This window comes from Apus apus, chromosome 1, assembly GCF_020740795.1.
Source record: "Apus apus isolate bApuApu2 chromosome 1, bApuApu2.pri.cur, whole genome shotgun sequence".
In the NCBI taxonomy this organism is placed as follows: Eukaryota; Metazoa; Chordata; class Aves; order Apodiformes; family Apodidae; genus Apus; species Apus apus.
The window spans coordinates 139,177,152-139,187,722 of record NC_067282.1 but is presented as its reverse complement, the minus strand read 5'-3'; the positions used below and the strand labels follow the sequence as shown (position 1 = coordinate 139,187,722).

The window sequence follows — 10,571 nt, the reverse complement described above, 5'->3', positions numbered from 1 at the left end:
TCCTTCCTTCCTTCCTTCCTTCCTTCCTTCCTTCCTTCCTTCCTTCCTTCCTTCCTTCCTTCCTTCCTTCCTTCCTTCCTTCCTTCCTTCCTTCCTCCCTCCCTCCCTCCCTCCGGATGGATCCACACTTATGTGAGTTATTTTGTTGAGTTCCGTAGAAATGGTATTTGCTGTGCCCTTAGCACAACAACAAAGGTTGTTGAACTCAACTTCTACCATAGTTTAAAAACAGTTCTTGAGTCCTTGCTCAAATAAGTTTTGCTCTCAAGAGTCACAAAGGTCTGCTCGCACAGGCATTTAACATTACATGAAGCACAGAAGTAATACCAATGAATGCTGAACGTATGTCCTTGTATCTAGTTTTTCAATAATGATGCAGCTTAAAAAAATTAACTTTCTCACTTTGTCCATATATTTAGGGTTATTTCTGAAACCTTAACTGTGCACCTAAGTACATTTATCTCTATACACTGCAGTCATTGCTTCTCATGAGCGCCTCAGCCAACAAGCATAGCTCTGGTTACAAGAAGTGCTGCGGGAAAAGCCTGATTTTTCTCCGTAGAAGCAGTGGGAAGCTCAAACACCGGGTTTCCTCCTTTCATCACATCCTAGTGCATCAGCAGAATTCTGTAGCCAGCCCTTAAGATTCTTTATTTTGTATTATGCTTTGCAGAGCAACACAACATGTATCGACTGGACCAGCACGGACAGCCTGGCAGTGCAAGCGTTTTCGCATTTTGTTCCCTTTGGTAAAAGCCCAGATCCATCAAAACAATCTAGAGGCCCAAAGGACAGAGACTTTAGGTGCTTCACACAGTTTTTCAGGTAAGATCTGAGCCAGACGGCTTTTTTTTTTTTTTTTTTCTTTTTTTTTTCTTTTTTTCCCCCCTTGTTCGCATGTGCTGATTTTTCTTCTTTTCCTCCTAGGTACCGGTGCCTGCGTTCTGAGCCTGACCCCTGCCTTTCAACGCCGAGGGAACTGCGGCCGGCCCTGCACGGCCAGCGGGAACCCGCAGCTCCCCGGGGGCGGCGGCCGCCAGGCCTCGGGACGAGCGCACCCGGGACCCGCCTCCGCGCTGCAGGGGGCGAGGCGAGGCGGGGCCGCGCCGCGTCCCGGGGCGGGCAGAGCCGCAGTGGCCGCCCGAGAGCAGCGGGGTTCGTCGCGGGGTAGGGGCTCTCCGAGGGGACGCGGGCGAGGTGCGTGTGCGCTGCGCGATGGCGGCTCCCGCTGCCGAGCGGAAGGTCCCCCTGCCCTTCCTCCCGCTCCCCTGCCGCCTTCCGGGTGCGGGGAGGGGACGGGGGGCCGGGGCCGCTCCGCGAAACGCGGCCGGGGTTTCTTCTCGGGGGGGGCAGTGGGAGCTCCGCGCAGGCGGCGGCCGCTGCGCTGCGGGGAGACCCGGTTCCCGCGGTGGCCGAGGCCAGGGCTGGGGCTTCGCTGTGGTGCGGGGCCCGTCCCCTCCCCTCCCCGGGCAACATGAGGTGCAGCCGCCGTGCGGGCACGCCGGGCTGGGCTGGTAAGCACAGGGGGATCCGAGCTTGGGCACTTCACCAGGCCCGGTTTTGCCTTCGCACCACGGAGGGGTATTTTATTGCCTCTGCAGATCAGTCTGGTTGAGGGTCACTGAGCGTACCCCTGGAAGCCCTGTGCTGTCTTGGGATGTGGGGTCTTTATTGTTTTGCATTTCAGCTACTGTTAAAACTATGAATTCTTTCGTATCCTTCCTCTTTGCGGCGAGGGCAAGGCCGGGGCTTCTTGAGAGTTTGTGGAGGCCAACCCTAGAGGAGGGAAAACGGACAAATGTGGTGTAGCTCCAGAGAGAGGAGCACAAATGTTGGTGGACGGTTTCTCGTGACTTTGCATAGTTCCTGAATGTGTTTGCAGCATGGCTTTAAAATTCAGGGAGGTAAAACACTCTGAAGCCACAGTTTTACTTTCTTTTTGTTGCGTGAAACTGTGCGGGTTCTGTAGAAACTGCTGAGAATTATCTTCGCCAAATCACTGATTATATTGAGAACTGCTGTACTGTGAAGTGAAAGGGAGGAAAGTTACTCAGAGTTTCTGAGTACCCTGAGACCCAGTGCCTGGGCCTGCTGACCCAGCCCCTGTTTTGGAAAGCATAAAAGAGGGAGCAAAATCCCATCACCACAGCCAGACAGGTCAGGCAAGCCTAGATTTGTTCCACTGAGTAAACAGCTGCATACCTCCATGCTGTCCACCCTCCCCACCAAGGATGTGCTTTCAGAGCACTAGTCTACTGCTCTTGATTTGCCCAGTTTCCCTCTTCTTATAGCTGGCAGTGACTCCATGCTAAAAGCAAGATGAGAGATTATTAGAGCTGTTATCAATAAATACTATTTCTTTTAATCCTATCATTAAAGTGGTATCCTAGGAAATAATGAAGTTAATAACAAAAAGTACATTTATTTTGGTCTTGACTGAAGCTAGGACATACAAGTTTTATGTATTCCTAAACGTTAAGTGCATGATTGAAGCACTTGGTGAGGCAAAAGCCTTGCTCCATGCAGAGCACAAATTGAATGTGCAAGGGGACATGCTTTTCCTTTTATGTACATCCACTCCTCATCACATTCTTAACTTTAATGATGTTGATAAAAGGTACCACCTCCATAGGATTGTGGGTTTGATATGGTCTCACTGGAAAGAGAGTTCATTAGCTTAAACTTCCCATGATAGAAGCATAAATAGTTCCCTGCTTTTTGTCATTACAGCTCAATCTTTGCCCATGAATCAGACTAAAAGCAATTTTTTAAGAGCAAGGTCTCAAAGGATAAAAATGAGTGTTTAAGTCAGTTTGATTGCAAGTTATTGCTGGGTGGGAAGACATGGGTTAGTTTGAAAGCTGAAGTGCAGTTATAATTGTTTGATTTTACAAAAAAAAAAAAAAAGAAAAAAGAAAAAAAAAACGAAAAGGTTAGCAATACTAGTTTTCCTCTTTAGACACTGCAGGATGTCATCACACTCTTTCTATCCTGGTAACTGCTTAGGGAAATTCACTAGTTCAAATGAATTGGTCTAACTTCTTGTGTTATTTCTAAAGTGTACTAAATTCTGTGACTAAATTTTGTTTCTGCAATTACATTAAATATTTTAGTGGGTTTATATTTTGACAGTTTGATAAGCAGATACAATGGAAGCAAAATATTAAATTATAATAAAATTTCTCATCTTAAAGTATCATATAATTATGAAAATAAACTTAGGAAAATAAATTTGCTTGCAAACAAACTTTTCACAGTGACAAAATTTTACTGTCATTGCAGTGATGCTAAAAAAGTGCTGTTCTGCCAATCTGATTGTCAAAACGTTGGATTGCTATGATGTTAGCCTAACTTCAGTGTTTTCTAAAGGTTGTCAATGAAGAGTGGAGAAATGGCTAAACTGACCCAGTTAATTGACAATGACGTCTTTCGGGCTTATGCTACATATGCAACTATTGTTCTTCTAAAAATGATGTTAATGAGTCTTGTAACAGCGTACTTCAGAATCACAAGGAAGGTAAGAAAATGGGAGTACTGTCTGGTAGAATAGATTAAACTTGTATGGAAATAGAGAGATACCATAGGTCTTTCTTTTCAGCTTTCAAATACCAGCGCTGTACTTTTTCTTCCTCTTCCCTCCTCTAATGATATTCTGCATTTAGCATGCTGGTGCTTTGTTTATCTCAAATGGATGATGTCTTTAACCTAATTATGAGACTGTATCTTACCATTGCATTTGACTTCTCTACCCTTCTAAACCATTTGTGTAGTTTTTAAATAAGAGTTTTCCATAACTGTAATTTCCATTGTCTTCTGCAGAAAGCTGGTGTCGAGGGTACCTGATTTATAAAGCAAATAAAGTGTGATACAGAACCATTTTGCACTAATAACTAACTAGTAGGGACAGAAGAGGAGTAATGAAGTGGATTTTTATGCATCTATAACCCTTTTGTCCAGTGATTCTAACACTCGTTTCTTTCCCTAATTGTTTTAGCCTTGTCATTAAAGGTAGATTGTTGTCTTTAAAAAATTGATTTTTTTTCTAGAACATGAGACAGGCTGAAAATGTACATGGACTGATGCATAGGCTAGATAAGTATATGAAAGATCCACTGAAGTTTACTAAACAATGCAGAAGCTGCATCTAGCTTGCGAGAGAGTGTTCATACGAAGCTTTGTGTTGTGTTTTGCCATCTTCTTGTTATTCTCTAGGCATCTGCTCATGGCCACTGTTGGAAACAATTGGCTCCTGTGCTGAAAGAGGCCCCAAGTTTGCTCCATATGGCTATTCTAGTGTGATCTGCTTCTGCAAGATAGTGTGTGATTCAAGAATTTTGCTGCAGTCCTTTTGTTGAAATGCTGCTCTTTGTTCCTGCAGAACTGTTCTGTTGCTCATGAGATCCAGCAGAGCTTTTGAGCTACTGCTGGTTTCTGATAGCTCTCTAGGTCTTTGTCACAGTTGAAGATCGGAAAAGCACGCAGCCTGTCTTGTATGTTCAAGACAGGACCCAGATGTTTGTCTCATAACCTCACTTCCTATCGCTCTTGCAGAAGCACATCAGTTGTAATGGTCCTGTGTTAATGCACATACCATGTGGAGATCCATGTTACGCAGGTGGCAATAGGGCCTTCATTAATTTGGAGTACTTGGTTTTCTTACGACAGACAGTAATAACACAGACTAATTAGTAAAACCATTTTTATTTCCTATTTAATATTAAAAGATCTTTAAAACTTTAAGAGAAAATGGAGAAAAGCAGTCAGTGGAGGAGGAGAGGGTAAAATGTTGCTGATATTGTTACTGTTAACGTGTCTCCAGAATTTTGGGGCCAAGGATATTTCATGAAGAGGGATCAAGGCTGCCTCAGAAAGCAAGCATGTAGCTCTCCTAAAATCAGAAGGTTTTCTTGACTTATGCTGCATAGCCTGAACTGTCCACAGAGTGCACATGCTACTACAGGTTTCAGCAAGGAGAGATCTACTGGAGCCTGCACTAACTGAATTAAGTGTTATTTTCAATTAGTGTCTTACAGTATTTGGAGGTAATAATGGGTCATATAAGTGGAAAAATTTGTACTTAAGAGGAAGGGAAGGAACTTATTTGGTCATAAATGAAGATAAGTGTAAGTCTCTTGGATGCTGTTACTGTGTAGATTCCTGAAGAAGAAAGAGATCCAAAAGGGCTTTCAAATAATTTGAGAAGACATTTAGGCAGTACAGACAATAGTTCTGCCTTTTAGGTCCCTGTGCTCCTTCAGCCTGCTGGTCTTACTTCAGGCTGAGCATTAGTCATCTGCTTTGCTTTTCCATTTTACAACAAGGCTTTATCTACATACATAAATTACATTACATTCATTTGTCAGCACATAAGCTACATACAGACTAGGCTCAAAAAAACAGTAATGCAGTGAGCAATTTATTATTTCCTGTGTGTTTAACTTCAGGTAAGTTATGAGAGCTTGTAGAGGCATTAGTAAAAGAGTGACCTTTGTAGCAAGCTGCCTTGACTACAAAAAACATTCTGGCTTCTGATGCCTCTTGTGTGTTTATGTTGGAAATAGGCATTTGTCAACCCAGAAGATGTAGCATCATTTGGAAAAGGTGAGACTGCTAAAAAATATCTGCGGACTGATCAAGATGTCGAACGTGTACGCAGGTAATGTGTGTCTTAAAAAATTATTTCTAAATAGCAGATTAATATTAAATCAAGGAATTAATTTCAGCTCATTCTCTTTGGCAAGCCTGTGTGTGTTTTGTGTTGCTTTATGTAGTAATAAAATACGTAAGTCAAAGTGAGCATGCATACTAAAAATAATAAGTCATTGTCCGCTTATAATAGCTAGCTCATGAATGGTATCCTGTATGCATGGGGGAAGTGGTGAAGAAGGTTGTAAAATGTAATAATATTGTAAGTTTATTAAGTTAGAAGCAATGTTCATTAAGTGTAAATCAGCTTTCTATGTTATTTGAACACCAGTTGAAATAGTTGCTTTTTTCGTAAAGTATAAAGGAAATAACAGGGAGGAGTACAGCTATTTAAGTTTCAGAACTCCGGGGTTGTAATGAGAGCATTAATCTGGCAAATCGTACAGGATGGGAGTCAAAACCTGTGCTCTTTTTGCTGTATTCAGTTGAGGTTACTCACTGATGTGTCAATTGTACAGGAGAGTAGTCCAGCCTTCTGGAAGAATGCTATTAATAGCATGGCAGTGTGCAACCTACAGTGTATGTATTTTGTTTTGCAAGGTTTGTGGTGGATTGTAAGCTGTATTTCAGTGGGCTGCATGTTGCAGCATGTTTAATTTTAGCTGATGGCAAATTTTTCTGTATCTAGAATAATAACTTTGGAGGTGCTATTTGATACATAGCGCCTGTGCTAACAAGAAAAGCTTTAATGGAATGCTTTCCATACCATTATTCCTTAATGAAGCTAACAGTTTATTTTCTATTTATATTTTTATACCAAAAACTTGAATATGAATTAACTGTTCCTATTTCAACCATCATTAGGGAAGATCTTGAAAGTAAGTGTCAGCTCTGATTTCAGAACAGCACATCTTTGCAAATGTAGGTGACTCTTGTTCCATAAAGGCTAACATTTCTGTATGTCTATTGGATTACGATCTCAGAAAGAAGAGTCTGATCTCAGTGGGCTGTAAAGATGTTCTGAACTTTCCTTTTCTTCCCCTGAGTGGTTTAGGGAATTGTTAGTTGTTCAGTTTTCTGGTTGTTTTATAAAAATGGGTACTTTTTGGTGAGAAGTACCTATCTGTAATTCTAAGAGGACAGCTAAGTCAATACGACTTTTACAATGAGATGCCTTTTTAACTTAAATTGTTGTTAGAGAAGTGACAACCACCTCACAGAGTCATTTACACAGATTAGATTTTTAAAACACTGTATTAACAAATTCTGTGTTGATAATTTGCAGAGTTCAGACATCCCCAGTCCTAGTAATTCAGCTTGGTTGTAGTTACTCCACTGGTGTTGTGGCATCTCTTTTTTTCCTCCCAACAGCATTTCTTAGTGGAATTTACTGTATTTTCTTTTGTAAGCTTCATGGCAACAGATAATGCCACACAGATTTAGCATGGCTTCTCCTGTGTATAAAGGACTGGAATTTATTCTGTTTGTAAGTATAGAAAAGGCATTATTTTCTTCAGTGTACTTCTTTGAGTGGAAAAAAAAAACACAACAAAGAACACCAACCTGAAAGATGTTTCCTTGTAAGGATAAATGAGTTCAGAAAGCAACTCCAAAACAGCACCATGTTCTGATTCCAGTTGGCTGTGAAATTTGATAAAATTAGTAAGACTTAGAGGTTGTTTTAATCAGTAAATCTGACTGTAAGCATAATTACTCTAAAGAGGAAAAGGGATCAAAGAAGGTTTAGGAAGAGGCCTAAAAGAATACTTCCAAGATCTAGAGTTCAGTCTCAACACATTTTTCAAAATTTCAAACATTTTTCAACTACTTTATGCTTAGTAGTGAAGAAAATTAATGAAAAGTGTAACTGTCACACGTGTTAGATGCTCAAAAATATAATTATTCAATATGATTGAACTTCATGAAGATTTTAAAGATTATTTCATTTATAGGATGTTTCAGATTTTCTTTATGGTGACTACGAACTGAATTTGTACGATTGGAATAGACAGGCTGGGCCATGAAGTCTAGTAGTTGAAGTCACACTCATGCAGTTAATAGCTACTCTGTTGAGAGAGGCTATAAGAAAAATTCCAGCTGTCATCTTGCCCACCTTTCCTTGCATTCTTGCACGCTCAGGTGCACTTATACACCTCAGGTGAGTTCCTGATATTGCCAAAGTCCTGGAGAAAAACTAAGAGTTTTCAAACAGAAGATCAGAAGCTTAAAAATGTGGGGTGTAGAAAGAGAGATCAGAATGATGTCAGGTGAAGATGCCAAAGTTGTTTCAGTAGCTGAATGAATTCCCCACTGCAAAGGAAGCCAACCTTTAAGGCCTTACCAGTAGCATACTCCAAAGATTCTGAAAAATAATGAGGTTTGAAGTGGTTTATTCAAGAAAATGTAACACTGAAGAACAACTTTGCTTCTTTCCCCAGGGGCCACCTGAACGACCTTGAAAATATTGTCCCATTTCTCGGCATTGGACTGCTGTATGCTCTTAGCAGCCCTGAGCTGTCCACAGCCTTGCTTCATTTCAGGATCTTCACTGGGGCAAGGATCATTCACACTTTTGCATACTTGATCCCTCTTCCCCAGCCCGGCAGAGGTTTGTCTTGGGCAGTTGGGTATGCAGTGACTATATCCATGGCATACAAAGTGCTGAAGACGTCTTTGTACCTGTAGCAGAGTCGTAGCTTCTGTGTACCATTCCACTCAGTTTCCAGCTGATATCTTGAATGAGTCTTCTGTGGTGACTGGAATTCGTTTTTTAAGAGAGGCTTTTACTACCTGTTCAGAAATATTTCTTTTTGGAGGAAAAAAGCATTCCTTCTCCCTGTATTCCCTATTCACGTGCTGCATTGCCAACATATATTGAATCTTCCCCTTGTGATTTGCCAAGTGCTTATGATTCTAAACATGTGATGATGCTGTATTGATAGCATGTGGGGTAATTTTCTACAGATGCACTATTTTTGGCCATAGCTTTGAAGTCTAAATCAATAAAGACAAGAGGAAAAAAAAGCATGTTTGTATTTTTGTTTTCATTTTAACTCTTCTCACTGCAGCCAGCAAATAGCATGTCACTATGTATCAGAAGAGATTCCAATCATACAGTTCTTTGAAGAATGCTTACCTTAATAATAAGATCTAACCAACAATGGTAGGCTTGTTGTAAAAAATCTTTGATGAAATTGTTATTTGTATAATCCACTTTAGATAGGTTTAAAAAACCCAAGGCATTGCAGCTCCATTTCTCTCAGCTGAATATATTCAAAAGAAGAAAAGTATTTTGACTAAAACCTATTTAGTGACACTGATGAAAGTTACTCCAAACACAGATTTGTGACTGACCCTTTGTAGAAGTAGTTTTTTAATTTTTTGAATAAATTCAGCAAAAAATGACTGACACTTTTAAATGTATGTATCAAATAATTAAAATGTGATTATATAATTAGTTTGTATGTCATACTGTCATAAATATGTTGCTGATAGATAATTTTGCTCTTTCCTTTTCCTTGATGTGTTAGTTTGAAATATTTTCTTTAAAGAATCTTCCTGTTGGTTTTTTTTGTTTGTTCATTTTTGTAGCTCAAATAATACTGCAAGATTTCAAGAAAGTAAGCGACCCAGAAGAGTCTTTATATATCCAGTGTGCTAGTCATTGGTAAGTTTTAAATGGCAAAGTGCGAGTGCAACATGATTGTTTTACTTTTCTACCCCAGCAGCTGTGCTGCTAACGGGTATCCCAGAGAGGGTCTGGAGAGATCTCTCTGCTGCCTCTGTATGCCAAAAGGTTTGCTTTTCTGTTTGCTTGGTGAAAAGTGGGTGTAGTACCAATGCAAGGCACATCACAGGAGGACCTACCTATCTACTCACAGTTGTGAGATGGGCCACTGGATGTCCTTGCAGTGTTACATTAGGCTATAACTAAGAGGAAGGGTAGCAGGAGAAGCCAGGAAGGGTGCAGACAGACTGCTTTAATCCAAAGAAGGGAGATTTTTATTGCAATTCAGGGATAGTGCTTAAGTCATGTCTACTAATGAAGAGAAGGGTGACTCTTGAAATCAAGAAGCTAACATTGGTTTACCAGAAAGGAAAGCTAAGGAGCGAAAGAATGAGAAGTTGGTTCCTCCACGAGGATGGTTAAGAGAGGAGGATTAAAAGTAGAACACAGAGCTGCTTCAGTTCCTGACATGGCCAAGTAAGCACACATAAACTCTGCTGTGTTGCAAGGGACTCCCAAGGGGAAGCATGGGCTTTCCTTTTTCTTCCATCTTTCTCCCCATTTCTACCTGTGTTGTTTTCCTGCTATTCCTTTTTTCTCTACTAGCTTTTCATGGGATCTTGAGACCTGGCTACCTTGGACAGTATCATTATCACAATGAATGGTTGGCCATCAGCTCCTTCTACCTTGAGAAGGAGTAGTGATGGACGGAGACTGCAAGCTTGAGCTGTGGCCCAAACTGATCGCTGCTAGAGTCAAACTGCCAAATCTGATTGATCAGTCTGTGACTACACTTGTGTGCTTATATCGTGACACCAGCATCTAAAGCTGTGTTTCTCTCACTTCTTTGTAGCTTGGGTCTTCTTTCCAGCTGTTTTTCTTTCCATTTTAAACACTGGGAAAAGTAGCCACCATGCAGAGGGACCTATTTGAAATTTAGCAGCAGAGCAAGTCCTTTCCTTTAGCATCAAAAAGGCTCTTCTCACAAGCCTAGCTGTCATTGTCAGACATCTGCTGGAAGAGCATTTTAACTCCTTTTGCATCAAATGTCTGTACAGAAATCTCATTCTGAAGGGAAATACCTGGAGCCTGTCTTTATTTCTTGTGATCTTACATTTGAAACAAAACTAGTTTTAAATCCCTTCCATTTGCTCAGTGGTTTCAAAGCCCTAAACATACACTCACTATGTGCGGAGAA

At 40.9% G+C, this 10,571-nt stretch overlaps 1 protein-coding gene across 4 annotated transcripts; it reads left to right on the top strand.

Annotated features, from left to right (window-relative positions):
* Nucleotides 1–309: 309 nt before the first annotated feature.
* On the top strand, nucleotides 310–9,103 carry MGST1 (microsomal glutathione S-transferase 1). Of its 4 annotated transcripts, none has more exons than XM_051630119.1 (4): nucleotides 310–342; nucleotides 674–825; nucleotides 928–1,197; nucleotides 3,370–3,469. In XM_051630119.1, exons 1-3 carry the CDS (start codon nucleotides 334–336, stop codon nucleotides 1,169–1,171), a joined length of 405 nt encoding a protein of 134 aa, XP_051486079.1. In that variant the 5' UTR covers nucleotides 310–333; the 3' UTR covers nucleotides 1,172–1,197; nucleotides 3,370–3,469. The 4 variants fall into 4 exon arrangements, with proteins under 4 accessions (XP_051486079.1, XP_051486061.1, XP_051486052.1 ...); XM_051630101.1 differs by lacking the exons at nucleotides 310–342; nucleotides 674–825 and adding exons at nucleotides 5,562–5,656; nucleotides 8,085–9,103 and having other exon boundaries at nucleotides 1,087–1,197; nucleotides 3,370–3,517; XM_051630092.1 differs by lacking the exons at nucleotides 310–342; nucleotides 674–825; nucleotides 928–1,197 and adding exons at nucleotides 1,378–1,514; nucleotides 5,562–5,656; nucleotides 8,085–9,103 and having other exon boundaries at nucleotides 3,370–3,517.
* The last annotated feature ends 1,468 nt before the right edge of the window (nucleotides 9,104–10,571 follow it).